We start from the raw sequence: 25,317 nt of genomic DNA on the forward strand, positions 1-25,317 counted from the left end.
TACTCATGTATTTTCACCTAACAACCTTAAGAGCACATTTCATTATTTCCCAGTCTCAGATCTGGTACTGTAAGACCATGATAAATACCAGCAGCACTCAGCTAGTACATCTCAACAAGTCATTTGAAAAATTTTGCCAAAAATAAGGTGTTTGATTTGCAAGCATGGATGCAAAGAAAACATACATCAGACTAAAGCACACAACACCAGTTTTAGTGAGACTAAGCATAACATGGCTTACAAGAAAAAGTAAAACCACATTAAAAAAAAGTGACTTAATATTCATGTGTACAGCTTGACTATCAGCACAACACTACCACAGTTCCACGTATATTCAGACAACACTGTTTATTGGCTCAGAGGAGTTTATCTGGCCATTCCCCTACAGAAGCCAATAATTTATATGTGATTAAGCTACACTAGGTATATTTTATCTCGATGTAAAAATTTTGTAGGGAAATGGTGAGCATAGTATTTCATGTGGAGTTGCAGCTTTTAGCATAGATTTCTAGAAAAAAAACAACCCAAAATACAAAACCAAACCTCCCAGAGTCAAACTGGAACTCAGATATTGCTCAAAAGATTTCAGGGCAAGAACAATGTAATGCAGATGTTATGCAAAATTAGTGATATTAAGGATATGGTACAGGAGGAATTCGCTCCAAGTCACTCTCACACATGTAACAGAATGAAATCTTTCAGCAAGTTTTAGGAGAGAATTTCTAGAGAGATGCAAATCCAGAAAATGAAGAATTAACTAAATTAAGTCTACTGATTTTTGCACAACAGTAAATGCTTCCACAGAATGTAAAGCTTTTCTGAGACCACTTATTTATCTGCATGTACAACATAGACATTACCTTGGGGAGACCAATCTCAGCCATAGCATTCAGCCACTGGATCACGTTATCTGTGTGCCGGAAGTGGAGACCAGTTGCCTGAAATAAAAATAGGCAGGAACAAGGGGGAGGGCAGTAAGAAACAAAATAGATCTGCCAAGAACAGCAGGGAGGTTCATTAAGACAGATCGTGAAAACAATTCTTCAGAAAAGGAGTCAGAGTTCTTGTATATAGCATTATATTGGCTGTTTATTACAAGTTATTTCATGTGAGTGCAAGCTCAGATATGTATGCTTATTCCTGGCAGTGTTCAAGGCCACGCTGGATGGGGATTTTGGCAATCTGGTCTCGTGACAGGTACCCCTGCTGGAACTAGATGATCTTCGAGGTCCCTTCCATCCCAAACCATTATATAACTCTCTGATTCTGTAAAGCTAAGAATCTATCCACCCTCACTTAACTAGTGTTTTAGAGTGACGGTGGAGTTTCTCAGGTAATGCTAACATTAACTGGCTTTCTGCTTTTTTGCTCACAGTATCTCCACAGGCACATTTTCCTATGTTAGATGTCTACCTAAAGCAGTATCTATAGCCAACAGCTCTCACCTTGTATCTAGTCTGTTCCCTGTCATAGATTTTCTTCACAGAAACCACTTTAGGGGAGAAGAAGTTTCCAAGTTTGGCCAGGTAGACTCCATTTCTCAATCCTTCTTCCAGCTCTGTTGTGGGAGGCAGCTCCTCATTCAGACACGCCTCCATCCATCTGGAAATGCAAGAACAGAGTTGGTCAGACGACTGTATTTCCAATTTGTGAATGCAACCCTGAATAAGTTTCATGCTGCTGTCTTGCTCTATCACACTATTCACTTACAATTAGTGGTTGAAAATGTGTACAGCACTAACACAGAATCTGTCATTAAAATGGTAGTCATTAACACTTCAGACAAAATATTACCTACAGCCCATTAGGAAGGGTTTCATTAAGTAACTAAGATACCAATTCACTACCATGTTTCTCCTTCAGCCCATGATTTAGCCAGTACTGGCATAGACGTAGTGGTCAACCTGTCCTTTTAACTGACGTAAATCTTCCTCTTGCGTACAGGCTTATCTCATGAGCATTTCTTAACTAGTAAACACTCAGAGAGACTAGAGTAGTTCATGACTTTTACCAAGTTCCTCTAGGTGATCACAGAGAGAGACCCTACAACGTTGTCATCAAGCCTACCTGCCTGACCTATATATTTTCTCCCACCCTGCCATACATTTCAAACACAGAGGGCAAAAACTGGAACAGGTACCCCTTCTAACAACTCATCTTGTTTCCTTCCATCTCATGACAAAAACAAAGATAACAACAGCAAATCACAGAATCACAAGGTTGGAAGAGACCTTTAAGATCATCAAGTCCAACCATTCCCATCCTATGCTAAACCATATCCCTAAGTACCAAATCAACCCTTTTTTTAAACACATCCAGGGAAGGTGACGCAACCCCCTCCCTGGGCAGCCTGTTCCAGGCCCCAACAAGTCTTTCAGTAAAAAAAATTTTCCCTAACATCTGATCTGACCCTGCCCTGGCACAGCCTAGTGCCATTTCCCCTTGTCCTGTCTCCTGTCACCCTGCTGAAGAGACCATCGCCCACCTCTCTGCACCCTCCTGTCAGGTAGTTGTAGGTGGTGATATAAAGTCACTTCTCTCAAAACAGAGATACACCCTGCTATTTCTTCTCCACAGAGCTACCAGCGGTCATATACACCAAGCTCAGTTTCTTCCGAAGACAACATGATCCCTGGCTGTTCTTTTTTCCCTCTGAAAAGGGAGCTGGAGCACCATTGGCCACTTTGGTGGCCCACAGGCAAAGTGTTTTCCTTACTGAATCACTTGCAGCAAAACTCTAAGGCTCTTCCAGGACAGACGAGCTTTCAATCAAAAAAGATCACAGAAAAGTGACTTTCAAGACAACAGTGGCTCATATTATAAAACAGAGCTGACAGCATAAGGTAAGCAAGGTTAACAATTTGGCACACAAGGATGAGGAGTCCACACTACTGGGTCTGATCTTAAAGACAGTCAAGTCGAAAATCCTGCTTGAACAGAAATTCTAATACTCCAAGAGCTTTAATACTCTCAGATATCAGTCCTGTAAAACCACCTACGTGACCCTGTAACCAACTAAACCTGCAGACATTTCACATCTGTGAGGTACAAGGCTTCATGCCTATTAATGTTCCAATTGTACATATATACAGATTGTACATATATACAAAAATAGCTCTTCTATAGCAAGAGCTAGCAGACATCTCCAAGCTGTGTTTTCACGGGGATTCACTGAAGGGTGCAGTTTCTAATGCATTTTGCCATAGATGCATGCTGTCCTGCTTGCAAACACAAAAATTGAGGCTGACAAAATTAGAGAATTAGAGGACAAACATCACTACTAGCATAACTGTAACCTATAATTAGCACACAGGTGGTCACAGCTTGAGCAAGAACTGGACCGTTCAAATAACCTAAGCTTAAGATGCAGTTAAGTATTAGCTCACTGATCTGGAGTATCTACAGAACTGGAGATTACATCCTAAAAGACAACAGTACAGTAGACATCATGAATTTGAAGTTTAGTGCTCCAAGACCTAATGTTACCGTGGGGTGTATCCAACAGGGAGCAGTGAAGTCAGGCACTACACTGTTCTTTTTTACACAACACCTGTGAGTAACCTTGCCACTGTAGTTTGCAGATTTTCAAGCTGAGAAGCAGGAAGAAGACAGACAATCTCTGTTATTGCCTAAAATAATACTTCAGAGCAAGAAGCCTGAACAACACAGTGCATTTTGTTTGGTGAAGTAAAGACTGAAAGGTGGCTTGGTGCTCTTGACAGTCTTTTGGTAGAAGGCTGAGATCAGATGACTGAAACTACAATCACTGACATGAGCCTGCTCCACCTTTTCTAATAAACAGCACCAAATCTAAGGTAGCAGCACATGAACAAGACATAAATCAACCCCTGAAACACCAGTTTTCAGCCCAGCATGCAAGGCTCACTGGAAAGAGCTAAACATTATTTAACCTGCAGTATCTGAGAAGATGACAGAATAAAGTAACTTAACATTCTGACCTTAAACAGAAAATGCATGATTTCTTTGTAGTAATTTATTAAAGCAGCATTATAAACATCAAATTTGATTTTCATTTTAGCAGTATTTTTGCACAGTTTACTCTTGATCTCAAACACAGAACACTGTAGCAGTACATGACAGAGATGAGATGCATTCAAATTCACCACAGTCAGTTTTTCATCTTTACTGGGAAGGCAGCAAACTGCATTTCTAATTATAGAAGACAGGTAGGTGTTAGCGAAAATTAAGTATCTCACAGGCTGCAATACTTTAACAGTGAAAGGAAAGATACCTTGAGGTGTGCAGATATGCAGTCTTGGAAAACTTCTTATTCTGGCCTGTATTTTTTTAAGCCACAACAGGAGATAGTCTGTTACTCTACAATTCCTCCATTTTCATGCCTGTTAGCATGAACAGAATGCCAACTAAAACATACATCTTCACTACTCAAATTCAAGAGGAATGCCAGTCAAGTTCTTAGGTCTCAATCTATTACTTCTCCATCTCTCTCCACTTGACAAGTTAGCATGCCATGCAGTCTCATAGTACATTAAGTAGCCATATGCCTTCTAAGATAAACAAAACAGCAACAAAAAAGGTTTAACACTAGTGCTCTGTTCTTTGCTCTCATTCTGTATTTGCTTAAATGTACAACTCAAGCAGGTATATTTAGTTCTGCTGCCACTAATCACCAGACAGCCTTTTCTAGTCACACAAGGAACTCAGATACCTACACCCAAGTGCATCTAACAACTGACTGTAAAGCAAATGCTGTATGAAGTCCTCCATTTTTTAATTCATGCCTCGCAATTCTGCTTGAGGGATTTTTTTAAAGATCTAATCCCTGATGCTGTAGGTTCTGTAGCAGTTATGCTTAAAGCCTGATTGTCAAAAAAATACTCGAGAATCAATAGAGGTTTTACAAACAGCTTGATTTCACCACTGCTTCTTTGGTTATTCATTCCTCCCCAGATGACATAGAAAAATGTGAAGTTATTTCAAAAGAAAAAAAAAAAAACAAACCTCAACAACATTCCACAGCTGCTCATCACACAGGACCTACTATCAGCCACTACTACAGGCACCAAACCGCAGTTCTACCAACTCTTTCTCCTGAATGCAAACAACTACTCCATTCTAAGTCCTTTTGCCCTGGAAAGCCTGCTCCTCACACCTGGCTTCCTTACAGCTCCAAGCAGAGGTGACACCTCTGAAAAGCTAACACAAGCAAGAAAAAGGTACCATTAAGCTTTTCAGTGAGGCTGCCACTGTAACCTATCAGAAAAACAGGTTAGCAACCAAATGTCTCCAACAGACACAGCTGCAGAGATTTCTGGAGAGCCTGGAAAGAGGAGCTATAGAGAAAGGAAACTACACATTTCTGAGGAGCTATCACTCTCAAAAACAACAGCAAGAAACAGTTCTGTTCCTCCTCACAGCCCTCCCACAAAAGGGAGTGGTTTTCTGGAGGAAACTGGACACACCAGATTCTTCCACCTTCTGCAGCTGTCTCCCTCTCTTCTTGTCCTTCCCAGCCCAGAAAACTAAAATAAATTTCCTAGTAAAAGTATTGCAAAACTCTTAATGAAATGCCCAAGTCAACAATTGTAATCGCTGCTCTGAACAGCAAGATTCTAAAGGCTCCATGTGCAGAAACTTTCAATCCACAAATGCCTGGATGCTGACTTAAAAGTTCAGCTGTTTGGAATGGCTGAGACATGCTTTACACATGACTGGGGCCAAGCACTGCTGAAGAAAGCATTACTTGAAACAGGATACTGCAACATGGCATTGGGAAATGGTGGTAGGAGGGTAGAGGGAGAAGAACCTGTCCCTCATCTCAAAAGAGTGCATACTCCGTGGAAATTTGCAAGTATCCTTTCATATTCTGGAGAAGCACCTGAAACTGTTGGAAAGGTATATAAAAATGACATTTCCAAGCCTCAGGTGTCACTCTTTCTTGGTTGTCCTTGCCCTCCTGAAAAGCTGTGAGAAGTCAGGGATGATTTATATGCCCTTTGATAGTACCTGTTAATTAGTCTCACAGCCTGGTTTATTCACAGAATCACCCAAGTTGGCACTGACTTCAAAAGATCATCTGCTCCAACCCTCCCCTTGGGAAAGGGGGCCTAGATGAGATTATCTAGCACCCTGTCCAGTCACATCTTGAAAACCTCTAGTGATGGGACTTTATCACATCCCTGGGAATGCTGTTTCAGTGGTTGTTTGTTCTCACTGCAAAAAAAAAGAGTATCAAGAACAAACCTCTCCTAGTGCAACTTGCACCTATTGCCCCTCGTCCCCTCTGTATGGCTCCTTACAAAGAGAAAGCCTACATCCTCTCTGCAACTGGAAAACCATGATAAGCCTTCTCTTCTGCAAGGTCAAAAGACCTGACTCCCTCACAGTGTTTCCTCACAGGGCAGGTTCTTCAGCAGTTTAATCATCATCATGGCCCTGCTTTGCACACTCTATTCACACATGAGAAAGTCACCAGTTCGCCACTAAACACCAGATGATGTGCAGCCATGTTCTCTCCCATCTTGTCTTGGAGCTCCTTGCCATCTAAGTCAGAAATACAATTGGAAGACTGTTTATGCAAAGCCTGTAAGGTACAGAAAACAAATACAACCCGAAGGACATGTTATGGGAGTAAGGAGCTGAGTCAAAGTACAAGTTACAGAGAGCAAACCTGTTCAACAAGTTTTGACAGGAGTTCAGTATTCAATGTGAATAGCTTACAAATTTTATGCAGCAAAGGGATGGGAGTACAGAAGCCAACAACTCAGGACACAGACAAGTCACAGACTGCAGGGTTCCAAGTAAACTAGAAATCAAAACACCCTGTATTAGCTTCCATAAGCCAAAGGATGCTCAGTCCCTCTAGTCAAGTGAAGACAGTATTAATAACCTCAGGGCCCTATATTAAGAGCCTCAGATATAGTGAATTTAAACAGTAAGTACCATTTTTGAAGTGGAAAAAGTATATATAGGAAGTTGCTAATTTGAGCCAAGCTTAGCCTGGAAGGCACTAGGTTTCCTGAAAGCTTCTCAACTTAATAGTAATAGACGTAGTACCACATTTTCCTTCATAATGCAACATAAATATAGTGCTTTGTGACTTAGAGAGTCATATTTCCTCAGGTTAATTTTATAAATAGGAATGCAAACACTCTCCTAAAGGGATTAAAAATCAAGCTGGTTGCTACAGCTTCTTGAGCAGGACGCAAAGAACCCTCTACTGCAATTGAAAACTTGTGTATTATAGAAAATTAAACTTGGAGAGTACTTTAAATCCCAAATAAGACAAGTGGAATGCAGTATGAGCCCAAGAAAAGGGGAGCTTGCAACCCAAAGCAGGATGGGGAGCATGGAAAACAACAGAGAGTAGTGTTTACCAGGAAAAAAAAGGTTTCTGGAAACAGCTGGCCAACTTCTGTACATGGGCTACAAAAAGAAACTCGTTCTTCTGCAAGCTACTATTTGCCTGGGGTTTGCTGCTTTCCTTTCAAAAAACGCGTTTCTGGTTGAAGTTCTAGAAAAATGCAGATAGCAACTGAATGAGTAACAGATAAAACATTACAAGTTTAAAAATTCTGCACCGTTCCTTATCCAAAAGATGCTGTGAAACACATCAAACATTATTGCTCTTCCCCTATTCCACATGCTGCTTCAACCCAACCTTCACAGAATCTCTGAGGCTGGAAGGGATCTCTTAAGATCTAGTGCAACTCTTCCCTGCCCCTCCTCTTCATTCCTCCTGAGTGGGGCAAGAGCTTTCTCTCACTTGCATGTAGTAGATCACTATAACCAAAGACTCTGCGGAGAGTGCAGAGTTACTCAAACACTTGGAAGTGCGAAAATGCGAGCAAGACTCTTCATAGTATCCTCCCCCAAAACCTCTACTGAGGCAGTAAAAAAAACCCCACCCACTATGTTCAGTCTACCACCTAAAATGAAAGCAGAAGGGACCTGGTACTGGGCAGTGAGTTCTGTTTAAAGATAAATAGCCCATAATTAGAACACAAGCTATCTCAATGTACTCATACCTGTTTCAACAGGCTCCTAAGTGGGTGTTAATGTAACTACAAAACTAGGGCAATTTGCATACAATAATACTTCACTTGGTGCAGCATTGCTTAACCATTTGTTAGGCTAGAGGACAAAGTGAATGCAGAAAGCATTGCACAGTATATTGCATATTTAAAAGCTTACATGCACAAATTTAAGACCTACCTTCCTTAAAAGGCAGAAATAAGCATGAACAAGAAGAAAGCATTTCTCAGGTCTCACAGCACATGGGAGGAAGGCAGGGGGAAGCACTGATGGACAGGAACCTCTACCCACTTTCTGCATGAGAATGTGCTTCCAGTAAGCTCTCCACAGAATATTTTTTTTTTTGCTACTTCAGCAGTTTCCACTATGCCACCCCCCCTCCCTCCATCAGACAGATGAAGGTGACAGAAAAGTCACTCTTTTCCTCTTGGACTGATTACAGATAAGCCTGAGAAGAACTAGCAATCTAGCAACCCATCTCTCCAGAAATTGCTGCCAAAATATCCCATTGAATAAAAAAATCAGTAGGGCAGACATTATTAACAAACAAAACACCACAAAGCAGACAAAATCAGTAAGGAACACATGTCATTTCATGACAGGACTATGTTATAGGACAATGTTATGTTCCAGCAGAAGAAGAGAAGAGAATATAGCTCATAAAACACAGAAAGCATTAACAATCCAAAAACGTGATTTTTATCAACCAATCAGGAAAGCTCACTTCTTGGCCATCACTAAGGACCAGTAATTTCAAGGTAAAAGTCATTATTTACAGAGGTCAGAATAACTTTTTCCAGACTTCATTTGAAGACAATAGCTTTTCCTTCGTACACAGACCTTGCCAGTGATGCTTTTCAACCCTGAGACCGGACTGCGGCCCAACACCCTGTCTGGGGCTGCAGCTGGTGCTGGCCTCACGAGCATCACTTCAGTACTCACAGTCATTAAACACTGTAAGATGATAGAGCATGTAGCACTAGCACGTCATGCTAAAGGATAAACAGTACCACTCGTATCAGAGCCTGGTATCAATGCCAAGTGTTGGCTGCAGTTCAGTTGTCCACAGGATCACATCACATTCTGCTCACTGCACACCTCACTGATTTCATTAGCAGGAAAAAGGCAAACTTCTGAGCCTCCCATCTGTAAGCACTGGCCACACAGTTCTTGATCAGGGGTCAGAACAACAGGAGTCTTCTCTTTGTTAGTATGGCAGTGCCATAGCACACTCTGCCTGCTTCCAGTGATCCCCTACCTCAGACTTTTCAGAAGGGTGTTGCCTCCTCCTTCAGGAAGGCTGAGTATGTCTTATTTCCTCCTGAAGAAGGTCTAGAGGTGGACTGGAGAGGGACAGAGCTTGATTCTCTTTCTGGGCACATATGATATCCTCCAGTCTTTGTAACACTGTGTGTAATCTTATACCAACATATTTTAATTAGCAAAATAAGCCTGCCTAAACCTGTGCTCTACTAAACACAGTTACACTGTCTTACGTATCTCCTTCTTGTAACCATGAAACAGGCAGGCTATTTGCCCAAAATGGAGTTCTTAAGCATGTCTTCAAAATTTGATTTGCTGTGTGCACAGTCACACAGTTGGCACAAATTCTTGAAATGAGGTTGTCTTTTTGCATTGTCAATGTAATCCCATTGCCAGCGCATCAATGGGACATTCGCCCACTGCCTGTTGCTATATACAGACAAAAAGCGCATCTTACGCTCTCAGTTTCTTCAATCTCACAACATCCAAAATTAAATGGAAAAGGTTCCATATTAATGGATGCACTGAAAATACTGTGAACAAATCCATTTGATTCCCCTTCTGAATGTACACCCCCCAACATTTAAAACACAGGAAACTCCCAGCAGCATTGTTCAGCCTACAAAGGGATCTCTGAGAGGTACCTGGATACCAGGAAGAAGGTGCTTTCAAGATTTGGGTTTATTTCTCATTACTCTGATTTGATTAGTAATAAATGAAGTGAAGTTTTCCCAAGTTTAGTCATTTTGCCCTAGATAGTAATTGGTGAGTGATCTCTCCCTGCCCTTATTTAGGCCCATGAGCCTTACGTTGTATCATCTGTCCCCTCAGCTAAGGGACTGCCCAACACGTTTCCTAGGGCAATAACCATCTTGCAGAGGCAAGTCACCAGGACAGACATGGAACTGTGATACACAAACACTTGGATCCTTTCACCTAATGCTGCACAGTGGGATTCTACAGGAGCTCTTGCAAGAGCAGGCCTTCAAGTGATGGGGTTAAGTCAGCTAATCCCAGAACAAAACTGAGCTCGCTGGGGATACTGTTACCTAACAGGGGACTAGCACAGTTCTTTAAACAGAGTCATCTACAGAATGGGAAATCCATCCCTCAAATAGGGAGCAAATCCAGAGGAGGGCCACAAAGATGATCAGAAGGCTGGAATACCACTCCTACAAAGACAGGCTGAGAGATTTGGGCTTGTTCAGCCTGGAGAAGAGAAGGCTCATGGGAGACCTTACAGCAGCCTTGCGGTACCTAAAGGGGCCTACAGGAAAGATGGAGTGGGGCTCTTTGTGAGGTAGAGCAGTGATAGCACACAGGGTAATGGGTAATCTAAGGGTAGACTTAGACTAGACATTAGAAAAAAAAATCTTCACTATGAGGGCAGTGAAGCACTGGCACAAGTTGCCCAGGGAAGTTATGGATGCCCCATCCCTCGAAGTCTTCAAGGCCAGGCTGGAGGGGGCTCTGGGCAACATGGCTAGCAGAGGGTGTCCCTGCCCATGGCAGAGGGGTTGGAACTAGATGATCTTTGAGGTCCCTTCCAACCTAAACCATTCTAGGATTCTATAAACTATTACAGTACATCATGTCTTAAAATAACCCCCTGTAATTCCAAGCTCTGCATTAGACCTACAGCACTGCATTCTCCCACTTTATCAGAATAAGAAATCTTTTTGCTTCCTACTCTTAAAGGAAAAGGTTCCTGCTAGAGTTTATTGCTTACACCTCCAAGTTAGCTAGTAAAGATTACTAAAGTTTAACTTCATCCAAACAGTACAGCTACCACCATGTAACAAGTAAGACTTCACTGTTTGGCTCCCTGCTCTTCTCACCCTGACAAACTAGCAAGGCAGTCAGGTGACATACCCAAGCACTTACTACAGCTTAACATTTTCCTGCTCATGAAGAAGTTTGGAGCTGGCAGGGAAATACCTCCTTATTTCTCCCCCAGTCACACCACATTCCCAAGTGCACCACTGAAGTTACGAAATAGAGGTGAAAGCAAATCAAGCTAATGCTAGGAAGGAATGGGGACAAATACCTGTAGAAAGATCAAGCCTCCCAGATAGCTGTAGGATCACCTGTGATTCCCCATGGCAACCCCTCTATGCTTACTTCTGTCTTTGTATTTTTAGGTAGCATCTGCCAATGCAATAGCATCTTATTCACGTGGCTGCTATAACAGGAAAACTTGGCAAGTAGAAAGACTGCAAGAAGAAAAGGGCAGAACCCACTGTCAAACTGAGTTTCAGTGATCACAGCCAATTAAAAGCTGCAAATGAGCAGGTGATCAAGGATAACCAGCCATTCAATTCATACTACACAGCGACAAATTACATCACACAGACTTGTGCAATAACAAGCATTCCACTCAGAACAAAACCTCAACAAAAAAACCCTGTCTCCCCTTCCCTAACTGCCCACCAGGTTTCAAATCACAGAATCACAAGGTTGGAAGAGACCTTTGAAGATCATCAAGTCCAACCATTCCCATCCTATGCTAAACCAGATCCCTAAGTACCTCATCAACCCTTTTTTTAAACACATCCAGGGAAGGTGACTCAGCCCCCTCTCCCTGGGCAGCCTGTTCCAGGCCCTGACAACTCTTTCAGTAAAAAATTTTTTTCTAATATCCAATCTAAACCTGCCCTGGGGCAGCTTGAGGCCGTTGCCCCTTGTTCCATCTCCTGTCCCCTGGCTGAAGAGACCATCGCCCACGTCTCTACAACCTCCCTTCAGGCAGTTGTAGGTGGGGAGAAGGTCTCCCCTCAGCCTCCTCATCTCCAGGCTGAACATCCCCAGCTCCCTCAGCCGTTCCTCACAGGATTTGCCCTCCAGCCCCTTCCCCAGCCTGGTTGCCCTTCTCTGCACTCGCTCCAGGACCTCAATGTCCTTTTTATGGTGGGGAGCCCAGAACTGGACCCAGCATTGGAGGTGCAGCCTCACCAATGCCCAGTACAGGCTCACCCGCAGGGTCAATGTCTGCACAACACCTCCATGGCTTTCCCACACGGCATCCAGTACCCTGCCCAGACTCACAGAATCTCTCCCTGTCAACTCATCCTACAGAAACAAGGTTTCCAGAAGCAGACTAAGGGACAGGGGCGCGTTCCAGACAGCAGGTGTCCAAGCTAAAGCAAGGCATCAACAATATTTATCATGAGAATTCCACCCTTCAAAGAACATACTCAAATGCTCGGAGGAAGGGGTGGGCAAGCTGGCTTCCACAGTGATGTTGGCATCCTGGGAAACAAGATCATAATCAAGAGATGCAGTGTTCAAGATCAGTCCCTTAAAGTCTTCCAAAGCAGGTAAATCCGAAATCAAACCTCTAAACACTTTGCTCAAATCCCTATGATATGTTAAGTTGGATACTTTGACAACTATTAAAGTTACACCAATAATTACCACAAAACGATCAGAATTGTAATTTGAAATATTCTACTGAACAAGATCTTTTTCATCAAGCAGATTTTTACTGCCTGTTGGTTTATAACTATCTTCTCCAGTTCTCTATCAAAAGCAGCATTCTTAATTTCAACTCACATCGTTTTGAGAAATCTAACAAGCTGAAATATAAACTTAAATCTTTGTCACCTACCCCAGAAAAGAAAAAACATTTGTATTCAACTTTGCTCTAAAGCCAGTGCCTGATGAACCTGCAAGGTGGCAGACAAGTAGGAAAACTGGAATATTGTGTGCAGTTCTGGAATCCCTGGATCAAGGAGGACAGTGAGCTACCGAGATGCTGAGTGCTACAGAGATGCTGAGAGGACTAGAACTTGGGACTTTTCAGCCTAGAGAAGGGAAAACTGAGGTGGGAGAACGCATCACTGCTGATAAATACTTGAGGGCTGGAGGACAGGAGGATGGGGTCAGTATTTGTTCAGTGAAGCCCAGTAACAGGAGACAATGGGCATAAACTGGAATATAGGAAGCTCCACCTAACCATGAGGAGGAGTTTCTTTACTGAGAGGGTGGCAGAACCCTGGGAAAGGCTGCCCAGAGTAGTTGGGGAGTGTCCATCTCTAGAGATATTCAGAACCTGCCTGGATGCTGTGCTGCTCAAGGTGATCTTGCTCTGGCAGGGGGTTGGACTGGCTGATCTCCAGAGGTCCCTACCAACCCTGATCATTCTGTGAGTCTCTGAAATAGTTACACCTTTGTACCAGCAACACAGCAAAATACACCAGACCCTTCCAGAAAGGGGGAGCTGATAGTATTTGACATAAAAATGGTAAACAAAACAGGTTTTGCTCAATCACAAGCACCAGAAACCATTTAGTACCCGAGAAGTTCGTCCATTGATCAGGGAACTAGTGCACCCAGCAGCAGGCCATTATACCTGGCCCATCAGGCATTAGGAGGTCCAGGATCTGTTGCCCTGACATGGAGGGCAGTGGACACCAATTGTCAAGTTCTCCTCACATCTCCTGGGCTCGTTCTCAGTAGGTAACTACGTGCAGATTTTCCACGTTACAGACAGGTCTTCTTTGAGCTGACTGAAGACTGTCTCTGTCCTGTGCCACCTCCACAGCTCATCAGGATTCACTCCTTGTGCTCCACCTCGAAAAGGCATGTCATGAAACTGAACACAGACATGCTGGGCTCCTGATGACTAACTGCTAATCCAGGCATTTTTAAACACAGGTCATTCCAACAGCCGTTCCCCTGGTGCACATGGTGCCTCCAGACATAGATGCTACAGTTCCATTTAGCCTTTCTATTGCAGTTCCCCACAGGTGTGCCAAGGAAGACACACATGATCACAACCGCATCACGACACAGGAAAATGTGGCTGGAGCAAAAAGGGCAGCCCTCACCCCACATGCCCCCCAACAGCATCTGCATAAGCTGTCTGAAAGGACATACCAAGCTACAGCTTAAAGGCTTTTACACCGCTCATTATTGCAAACACCACGGGTAAGGCATTGGTTTTGGATAAATCCTACTATTCATTTTACTGAAAGAAGAGGGCTCTCAAATTCTAGCAGATTACTGCCTCTGTATATGAATCTCAATCATTTTTAGTTCAGTTACAGTCACAGACATGGCACACATTCTCACAGAGCTTCAGAGGACAAAATCTGCAGACAGCCTCAGCTCTTCATCCAGTTCCCCTGAGCCAGGGCATCAGGCAAAAAACCAAACCAAAGATTGCTTTCTGAAACACCTCAGTGTACCAACTCTGAATAAATCAAAGAATCACCCAGAACACAAAAGATCTCTGAGAGAGTAAACAACAACAAAGTAAAAGGAGTTTATCACACCAGGAGTGCCCTCTTCTAGATAAGCCAGCGGAACTCCAGACATGTTTCTGTACAGTTTGTGCAGGAAAAGACACAGCCTCTCAAACAAAGATCCAGGAAAAAAAAAAGTGTTCCCCACACCTAAAAGGCCCCAGAATATTCTTGGTACCCATAGGGATATTTTCAGTTCAAAGACCCCAAAATGCAAAGTATTAGTGAGTAACATAGATCACATTTTTCTCAATGGTTGATGCATCCTTCTTGGCAACATGAGGCTGAACCAAAGACCATATTAATATTCTGGCATTTAAATGCTCCTCCCTTTCCCCAAACATGTTCCTCTTTGTTCCACTGCAAACACTGCCAACAAGGAGTAAAACTTACCTTAGCTGCTCTTGCTGATGGGGATCCTATCACTTTTGCCACGTTTGCCAAAAAGATGAGTCCTGAAGAGCTTGGAGATGAGCACCACACACGTGGTCATGAAGAACTCAGTTATCACATATGCATAAACCTTTTTCAAGATACATTCATTCTACTGCCAAAACTAATCGCCTTGTTCACTTAAAATTAGGATTTAAATATGTTTAAATGCTTGGAAAGTATAGCATAACTAAAGTTATCACACCTCAAAACTAAGCTGATTTTTTGTAAGGGGTGAAAGCAGCACTCCACAGTACCCTGTAGTTGAGAATGTCTGTGTGACAACTGCTCACTTTGACTATTTTGGGCTGCCCTCTTCTTGCATTACACTCAATATTCCATCAGAAACCACCATCCAAACAGCAAAAACCTGGTCTGCAAATCAGATTCTGTGCAAACAGCTGGTTTTTCTCCTCCTGGCCAGCCTTTTATTACTATTTCCAGTGACTCATTAAAAAAGCACTCAGAGTGAGGCATATATGGTGGTACACCACCACTGTCTTCCCCCCCACCTCTCTCCACCCACTTTGCAGAAAAATATAGTTCTGAACATGCATTCCAAGACACTGCTAGTCCAGACACAGCCCCACCCTGGCAGCTGCATGAGGTCATCAATGAAACAGTACAGGAACTGTACAAAAATGCTTCAAGTCCAAACAGGAGCTTACAAGAAGCCCCAGATGAAGTGGTGCGAGCTAAGCAGAAGTTACTTCAACTTACAAGTGTTGGTAACAGAATATTATCTATGAATACCCGTGGTTACAATCTAACACATGACTTGCATCATATCTGACAGCAGAAAACGGAATATAAAAAGCCCCCACAACACTATACACAGAGAAAACCCCAAACACCAACACAAAAAGCAGTACCTGACCTAATTTAAAAGTGGAACTAAAATGGAAATAGAAGAAAATAAAGAAAATAGTCTTGATTAGCCTGGAATAAAAGAGAAACCCTATTTATGCCACCTAAGTTCTGTGGTGACAATTAGCTGACCCCCTCACCTGATCTAGAGAGTCCCTTTTGGTGGGCATTATCTAAGTCACTTTCAGCCAAATGCCAGTTCCTGTAGTCTTGTGACTTGCATTATATACATGAAGACATCAGGACTCCTCACATATAAATATATATGCACTGACATGGCTGGTCCTGCGTGAAGCCAGGAGTTGGACTCGATGTTCTTTATGGGTCCCATCCAACTCAGTATATTCTATGACTCCATATCTAAAACCACATTGATTGACCTTATTTCTCCTGACTCTGCAACTGTAAAAATCCAATCATACTTCAATATTACTTAAAAAAAACCCAAACCTCATTCTAAAGTTAGAAAATAAAAACAAAGTATCTCCAAAATGGAGTGATGCATTTGAAATAAAACGTGGACAAACCAGACAGACATCATTCAGAAGGCTCAGATTGCCTCCCACCTAAGTCTGAAGACCTCATCAAAAAGAGGAACACTTTCTTAAGTCCTACACTACAGGCTACTGACTAAATTACTGCAGACCTTTTGTAAACGTAGCCAGTTCCGTCTTCTGATCCTTTCCAGCATGCAATCCTGACCAGCAATTATTAAAGAGGGGAACAACATCATCCGATGGATTAACTACAGATGTAGGCTGACCTGCATAAGGCAAAATAGCTTTCACATAGAAAACATATTTTGTAGTTGTGGTATCTAGTCCGTGAACAGTGGAAGATCCACTGTGTTACCTTCTCTTCTGTTATTAGCAAGGTTGCAATAACGCCCTGTGCCTCTGAGGTAATATAATTAGTTGCTCCAAGTCACTAAAGGATACTAAACTGTGGTTGGCTGCATACACTCTGGACAACAGAATAAGAACACAAAATAGAAATATCTTTAAAAGCTAAAAGAAACCCCATCCTACATGTCTGGAGGGGAAAAAAAAAGGAAAAACCAAAGGAAAAAAAAAAGGGAAAGGTAAAAGGGAAAAGGGAAAAGGGAAAAGGGAAAAGGGAAAAGGGAAAAGGGAAAAGGGAAAAGGGAAAAGGGAAAAGGGAAAAGGGAAAAGGGAAAAGGGAAAAGGGAAAAGGGAAAAGGGAAAAGGGAAAAGGGAAAAGGGAAAAGGGAAAAGGGAAAAAGAATGAGCTCAGAGACAGACCCAAACCAAACCTTTATTTTTACTTGAGGGACCCCAGAGTTACAACTCTTGCTGTCTTGAGAGGTACAAAACAACAACAAAAACTAATTCCTCAGCTGCCACTCTGCCTCACCTGAGAAGAGCCATGGCACTCCAGGCTGTACTCCACAGCCTGCTATTAACACTTCGTCCTCAGAACTCTCCAAGAGGTACTGTGCTAACTCTACAGCTTCAAAAAGCACAGGAAACTGGTCTGTATATAATTTGCTGATTAATTTAAGGAGGATTTAAATAAGCAAGTCATGTGCAGAACATCTTATCTGAGGCACACAGAGAACTGTACAAACTGAGAAAGCCCAAATCCCTCCTTTCTCAACCTACCTTACTGGTATCACAGCAGCCCCATTCTTAACAGAGGCTCACAGGATACATACTTTAACTGCACTACTTCAGGTTTTCCAAGTTCAAGTTAGAAAAGAATGGGACCAATGCAATTTATTGCCTTTCTGAAGGATCTATGTTTTGGAAAGAAGAATCCTCTTGAGATTAATTCTGTGCAGAAGAGCAGCTACCACATTTTCTTTCCAAACACATTGAAGTTATAGTGTACAATTTTAAAAATTATGTTCAAACAAGAGCTCCTTCAACAACTGCTACTGACACCTTCACAGACACTGAAGAACCAGCTTTACAAAGTTACTCACAGAGTTTATAGAGCTTCCCATATAGCACTAACTCCACATGTGTCCGAACTGCCCAGAAAGTGGTGTCCCCTATAAATCTTCCTCTTCATTCATATGGGCACCCTACACCTCTGAAGATAAATAAACCTGATCAAGCAGATCTTGGATGACTACACCAAACTCCAAGAGATGATATTCACCCAAACAGTTTCAAAACTAAAAGTGGGAAACTCAAGAAGATGAAGACCAGATTGTTTTATTTAAGCATTAGATTTTTCCTAGGAAACAATATTTAACTGAGTCACCTGGCAAACAATCCAGGCTTAGCTTTTTTACTTAAAGACACAAAGAAGTCATCTGTGGTGGTTTGGCCCTGGCTGGAGGACAGACACTCACCAAAGTTGCTCTATCACTCCCCTTTTCAGCTGGACAGAGGAAAAAATAGATACTGAGAGGCTTAGGAATTGAGATAAGGACAGGGAGAGATCATTCCACTATCAGTCATGGGCAAAACAGACTCAACAGGGAATAAAGGAAAGAAAACTATCTCATTTATTACACTGCACCCCCGGTGACACCGGAGTCAGATAATGAGAAGTGCAACCAGATCTTAAAGCACCTTCCCCCCCACCCCTCCCCTTCTTAGCAGACTTCCCTTCAGTCAAGATTTTGCTCCCTTCTTCCCCACAGTGTGGCATAGGGAGGGGCAGGGAATGGGGAAATGGGGGCTTTGGTCATTTCCTCACAAGATGTTCTCCTCCTTAGCTGGGGGGACATGCCTCACCCCCTTCTCCTGCTGCACCAGGGGGTCCCACCCACGGCAGACAGTCCTCCAGGACCCTCTCCAGCGTGAGTCCTTTCCCACAGGGCTTCAGCTCTTCCCAGTTGCCCCAGCATGGGTCACTGCTATGGGGTACAGTCATAAATCACAGTGTCTCTCAGTCCCAGTCCTCCACAGGGTCACCAGCCTCCCCCCAGCAAACCTGCTCCAGCACGAATCTCTCCCCCGCTCATCTCTGTGTCTGTCTCTCTCCATGGGCTGCCAGCACTGTCAGAGGCTTTGCTCCAACATGGGTCACAGTATCTCCTGTCTGTCTCTCCCTGCTCCAGCATTGGGCCTCTCCATGGGCTGCAGGTGGGGTCTAGGTCTTTGGGGAGACACCCGCTCCACCATGGGCTTCTCCAGGGGCTGCAGGGACATCTTTCTCTCTGGCTCCTGGGGCACCTCCTTCTCCTCTCTTCCGTGGCCTCGGTGCCTGCAGAGTTTCTTACAACTTCTCACTCCCTCCTCTGGTGGCAAAAACCACCTGCTTCCGAGGTTTTTTCTCCTAAATGTGATTCCCAGAGGCGCTGTGACCATCACTGATGGGCTCAGCCTTGGTCAACGAGGGCTCCAGCCTGGAGTCGGATGGTGCTGACTCCCTCTCAGGGCTGCAGAGAGCTTCTGGCTGCTTCTTGCAGAAGCCATCCCTGCAGCCCCCCCTTCTCCACCAGAACCCAGCCATGCAAAGCTACAACACATGCCAGTGAAAAAAAAAAAGGCTCTTCACTTTGAAGAGAGAGAGAGAATGCACCCACACATCCAGGAGGGAGAGGAGAGAGTAATTCTTACAGAAAAGCAATCACGGGGAACGACACTTCAAACTACCAGGCAGGAAAGGTTCATTTATCTCAAAGTATCATCAATTTATATTAAGCCATCTACCAAATTGTCAGAAAGGGGATTACCACAAAATCACAGGCACTATACTTCAATCCTGAGCAGACTAAATCAGCAATAAAGAGCAAGCAGCATCCTTTTCTTGCTTAATAATGAACATCTTCTACAAGAAACCCCAAAAAGAGGAAAAAATACACATGGTCAAATTCTATTCTGATGCACAGAAGAAACACTGCTCAGAAATAGTGAAGTTATATAGTTATTGGAAGCCACATAATCTGGGCACTAAAATGTTTACACCATGCTAAGGCATTAACCCAGAATGAAAATATCCAGCAGAAACGCTTGGTACCATCACCCAGCAAGCCAGGTAAGGAAATGAGAACCAACAACATTACAGTTTCCAACTTGGAGGTCATAAAATATTCCACAGTTAAAGACAAAGCTTGAAAAAGCCTTTGCCAAACTGTCAATTTCACCAGGGAAATGCCACAATACCCCAACAAGTAACCCATGTAGGAAAAAAGGCTATCACAACGCAGATAAAGACTATTATACTGCACAATTCTAGATAACAACCACAAAAAGAAGTTCTCTCAGGTTGCCTCTATTCCAGATATGAATATGCTTACCCTTCCATGAGCACAAGCTGCCATGTCACAACAGAACAGAGTATTTATGACAGTTTTATCTGCACTGCCACAGCTTTACTGTCCAGACTAATATGATTTGGAGATAGGAAAAAAGCCATCACACAAAAAAACCCCAACAACATAAACCACCAAACATGAAGTATTAGACAATGCTTATTCATAAAGCCATTTTTATTCAAAAAAGAAGTATCTGGGAAAAGCCTAGTACAGGAATCCCTCTTCACAATCTCCATTTTAGCTCAAATTTTCAATTCAATGTCTTTCACAATCTTGAGCAACTCAGTTGCACAGTCTTCCTCTCTTTCTCCAACTAGCAAGAGTAATGCCTGTTTCACAAGACTGTTGCACATTAGTAGCTGAACTCAAAAACTGCTAAATAGCAACTGAACAACAGTGCAACAGTGACAGCTCAAGAAAAAACACAACAGGCTGGATACACCATTAAAGAAGCACAAGTTATGAATACTTCTCTCATAATGTGCCTCTGATGCATGCTCCTTAGCAGACACGTATTCCAAGAAACTTCATTAAATACTCAAAGCTACTGCACATGTGTAGTTACACTAGACAATTCAGAAATCCAGATTTCTCTAGATTTTTCATTTCAGTATGAAATTAGGTGTTAACAAATTTTCATTTTATGATCTTATTTTATCAATTAAAAAAAAACCACTTCTATTCCTAAATTCTGTATTTGTTTCTCAGTGAAAGGGACAGAAAGCCTCTGAAAAGCAGAAAAACTGAATATAACCTTGTGTCTGAATGCAATATTAAATGTAACATGATAATACTATTACTGGAGACCAGGGGGGGGAGGAGGGGCACACCAAGAATTGTTCTTCAGCCACCTCCTACCCTGCCTCAGACACTATCAGCTTTACAACATTCACCTTTTCAGCTTCTGAGAGTAACACAGCATGAGATACTGTCCTCTTCTTCGAACAGAAAGAAAATTTCTGATGAGGAAAGATTACAAACCCTCCTATCCATACCCATGGAAGCACTGTAATCAATACAGCAACCAGAACCTCAGAAAGGGTTTACTCTCAGGCCAGTGACAAACAGTCCAAAAGTGATGGATCCAGGGCTCCTTCAAGCACAGACAGTGACTACAGTACAACTCAGCTCTCCCTGTTGCCCAGTATTTGATCCTAAAGATTTTGGATTGAAAGGGTAGGAGTTATTTTGACAAACAGCCTATCTTTCTAATTACTTCAAACCTCAGAAAATGACTATCAGATAGTAACTAAACAGTCTCCATGACTCTACAGTACTGACAATTGCTGTGAAGCACCTAAAAGACTACAGCATAAACTGAGTGCTCCACACCCCTTCAAAAATATACTATACATTCTTGGTAAGGCAGTGTAAACTATTAAAATTCTAGAATAAAGTCTTTTGTCCTTTACACTCTGCCAGTGCTGAACCTGTACAAAGTCAGAATTTCCTCCCCAGTAAAATCCCTACAGCAGAAGGTATCTGTCTTGCTGGGGAAGACACAGATTTAACTCAAGATTCATCACCCAGCAAATGAAAGAAAAAAGTTTCTGGCTCTTGATCCATGTCATCTTTTGAAGGGCAAAGACAAGCTCAAGTACGCAGTGAGCCACGACAAAACATGCTACTGACTATTCAGAACGTGTTTTCATGTGTGCTCCATACTTTTCTACTGCTCTACAAATTCTTTTCTGTGGCATGCACATTGGCTACATCAGGTCAAAGGAGGGGATCCTCCCCATTTGACCTGCTGGCAACGTTCCTTCTGATGCCCCCCAGGATCACATTGCCTCTCTCAGCCCCCAGGGCACGCTGCTGGCTCATGGCCACCCTGTCATTCACCGGGACCCCCAGGTCCTTCTCCATAGAGCTCCTCTCCAGCAGGTCACCCCCAGCCTGTACTGATTCCAGCAGTTATTCCTTCCCAGGTGCAAGACTCTACACTTGCTTTTATTAAACCCCATCAGGTTTCTCCCTGCCCAGCTCTCCAGCCTGTCCTGGTCTCCCTGGATGGCAGCGCAGTGTCCTGCGTGTCAGCCACTCCTCCCAGCTTTGTATCATCAGCAAGAAGCTCAAGGGAAATAACTAAACATTTTACAAATCTAAGTTGCAGTGGTGTAGGAGGAAGAGAATAGCCTGTTCTTCATGTCCACTGATAAAAAGCAAGGTAAAACTGCAACAAGACGTATACAAGTTAGATAACAGGGAGAAGCCATCCAGTGACAGGAATACTGCAGCACTGGATCTACAGAGTCCTTCCCACCAGAAGTCTTTAAGAACATGTTAGATCAGCACATCAGGGGTCAGTTTTATTGTTGCTTGGTTTTTATTTGTTTTTTTAAATAAATCTTTATACCCACTAAGAAACACAGAAAAAAAAGATAAGCTACATCCAAATGACTTCCCTTACCATGTATCAGTACTTCTTTTAAAGCACCATTGGTTTAAAAGCCATTTATTCTTACCTCTTTGCTTCCTCCAGGTGACAAAGGTATTCATAGGCTACATTCTGGCGTCGTCTTTCATCCATTTCCTCTGCTGTCAATCTCTCATTATCCAAGACAGCTGCAAAGAGTGAAAACACATTCAAGGGAGAATTAAGATTTGATGTAACTGAACAAGCACACCAAAAATCAGATCCAACTTTTCCCACAGAAACTCATCACAGGTTTTATTTGGTTCAGAAAAACGAAGGTTCAAATTCTTTATAAGCAACAGAACAGACCCTGTTTTCTTATCCTTCCTTGTCACATAAACTTGCCACCTTCCCGCTCTCTGATTTCTCAACTTGACTGTGATCAAACGTTTTCCATCTTCCAATTTCTTACAAATGGTCCTTCATTTTCTTATTTTCTTCTAACTTTGCCTTTCTCTTCCTCAAAGCACATCAGCAACCACATGTCCCCCCACCCATCCTCTGATTTTGGTAGTCAAAGATTAGGGAAGAACACCAATATACATTCCCATCATGTAATCCATTCCGCACCGTTACAGCCCACCTCTTCAAAAGGTGGAAATGCTACAACCAGCCCCTGCCTGGACGAAAACCATTCAGCTCCACAACCCGTGTGTCACCTTCCGACCGAGCTGAGGAGAGGGGTACATGCTTGCACCTTGCCGATGCTGTGTGACAGAGCCTACCTTTCAGCTCTCACAGGCACATACCCCATCCATGCTGTCACGTCACACAAGCCACAGAAAAAAACCCACAAAATCCCCATTACTTCAGTTTTATGTCCCAGGCTGAACAATGGGAAATGCCTCGTACCATCACTAATCACAGGTCAGGCTACATCTCAAACGCCTTCAAGGGACACATGAGGTACCAGCCACAGCACTCCGGATCGGGGCCTCGGCCCAGCCCGCACAGGGTCTCTCAGAAGCTCGCCTGGATGTACCGCAAAAGCATCCCTCGGGCTGCACCAACCCCGCCCACACTGGCAAGACTGAAAACGGTCCCAAACGGCAGGGTAACGCCTGTCAGCAGGGAAAACCCTCTCCCACCTCGCCTCCCCAGCTCACTCCTTCCCTCCCTAGGGAGCCGAACCTTCCTGCCAGCGCTCCACCCGCTGCCCCCGCGCCGGCCCCGGGCGGCACCGCACGTCCCGACCGACCGGGGCTTGCGACACCTCCCTCCCGCCCGCAGCGCCGCGGCTTCTCCCGGCTTCGCTCATTTTTGCCGTGTGCGCGGCACAAACGCGCGGCTGTCCCGGCCGCCCCGAACTAGAGCCGCCCTCCGCGCCGCGAACGCACGACAGGGAAGCGGGGGGAGCGGATCAGACGGCGCGTGAACCGAGCGTCGCCGCTGCAACGCGGGAAGGAAGATGGCTGGAACCGCCGCCACCGCGGCGACCCGCGACCCGCGCCTGTGTCCCGCCGAGGCGGCCCCTCTAGCGGGCGGCCGCCGCGCCCCCTCCCACTAGGGGCGCCCCCGCCCCGCCCGCGGCGGACATCTTGGGCGAGGCAGGGCGCCCGCCCGCGGGAGGCGACGGCGGGAGAGGCAGAGGATGCCCCTGCGCTGCCCGTCCACTCCCTTCTCCCAGTGCCTGGGCGCGGCCGCCGAGGTCGGGCGAGCTCCCGCCCCGCACGGCGCCCGCCCCGCGGGAGGCACGGCGGGCCGCGCCGCGCCCCGGAATCTTCGCGGGGAGCAGGCGGGGATCCACCGCGCCCGCGGGCCAGTCCCAGAACCGAGGCCCTGCGCCTTCCCCCACGCCCGCGGCGCCCCAGCCTCCGCTCCTCCATCAGCCCCTGGGGGCGGACAGCGCGGGCCGGGCAGGTCGTTGCTCGAAGGCCGCGCGGGTCCCCGAGCGCCCCAGTACTCACAGCCATAGTGGGGCCGGGACATTGCCAACCCGTCCACCTCCTCCGCCGCCATGGCGCTCCGCTGGGCCGGGACCGGCCAGGAGCTGAGCACGGGCGCGGCTGTTCCTCTTCCTGCTGCACCGGGAGTGGCGGGGGAGGAGCCGGTGCTCCGCGCTCGCTCCCTCTCCCCGCCTCGGCCGCGCCCTGAGCGCCCCCGCCACCTTCGTCCAGGACAGCGCGGCGGCGCCGACCGTGCTCGGTGCCCGGCTTAGCTCGTCTCCGTTGCACAACCCTTCGCCCCGCCGGCCTGCCCCGTACAGGTCCCTGTGTCCCTCCCCGGGGAGCCCCTCACAGGGCCCCGGCCAGGCCCCTTTCTGCCCGAAGCCCTGAGCTTTCCTGTCAGCCCCGTCCATAGCAGCCAGCTGAGCCCTGACCTGAGCCCTGCCACGCGTGACACAGCCCAGGTCAACCCAGTCACGACCCTACATACACCCTCCCATCCTCCTTACACACACACAGCCCCAACCATGACAGTACCTGTGTGTACAGTGCAGCCAGATCAGATCTGCCTTGACAGTCGGACACCCTTCCAGGTACCTGGCTAGGCCAGGCTCCCCAGCCGCTCCTGCATAGTCAAATCAGGCTTTGCTGGGCATAGTTGTGCCCTTCTACCTAAACAGCTCTGGTGACCGCACCTCGGTAACTCACAGGAAAAGAAGCAGGGTGGCCCAAAATGTCAGCATGTGGCAACAGGACACGGTCAGCAGCACTGCCACAGGGATAGTCATGCCCTGAAAGTTCCCTTCCCCTCAGTACGTGTTAAGCTCATGTGTTGCTTTATCTAGCTATCCCTCAAGAGCCAGGATACTGAAGATGCTGCTATGTGTCCATTTAACTTAGGCATAAGCTTACTACTTAAGCACAAATTAAGTCATTCAGAACACAAATAGCATCTGT

General features: G+C 44.8%; 1 protein-coding gene across 1 annotated transcript in view; it reads right to left on the reverse strand.

Annotated features, from left to right (window-relative positions):
- The window catches only part of IQGAP1 (IQ motif containing GTPase activating protein 1), a 63,691-nt gene extending 39,206 nt beyond the window's left edge, over positions 1–24,485 (reverse strand). The window contains exons 1-4 of the mRNA XM_084268347.1: positions 24,382–24,485; positions 22,524–22,623; positions 1,446–1,602; positions 861–938 (exon numbers count right to left, since the gene is read on the reverse strand). Coding sequence (XP_084124473.1) covers positions 861–938; positions 1,446–1,602; positions 22,524–22,623; positions 24,382–24,433 — 387 coding nt within the window. The 5' untranslated portion in view covers positions 24,434–24,485. The remainder of the gene's footprint in view (positions 1–860; positions 939–1,445; positions 1,603–22,523; positions 22,624–24,381) is intronic.
- Positions 24,486–25,317: the final 832 nt, after the last annotated feature.

The sequence above is a fragment of the Gallinula chloropus genome (genome assembly GCF_964237585.1).
Source record: "Gallinula chloropus genome assembly, chromosome: 9".
NCBI classification, from domain to species: Eukaryota; Metazoa; Chordata; class Aves; order Gruiformes; family Rallidae; genus Gallinula; species Gallinula chloropus.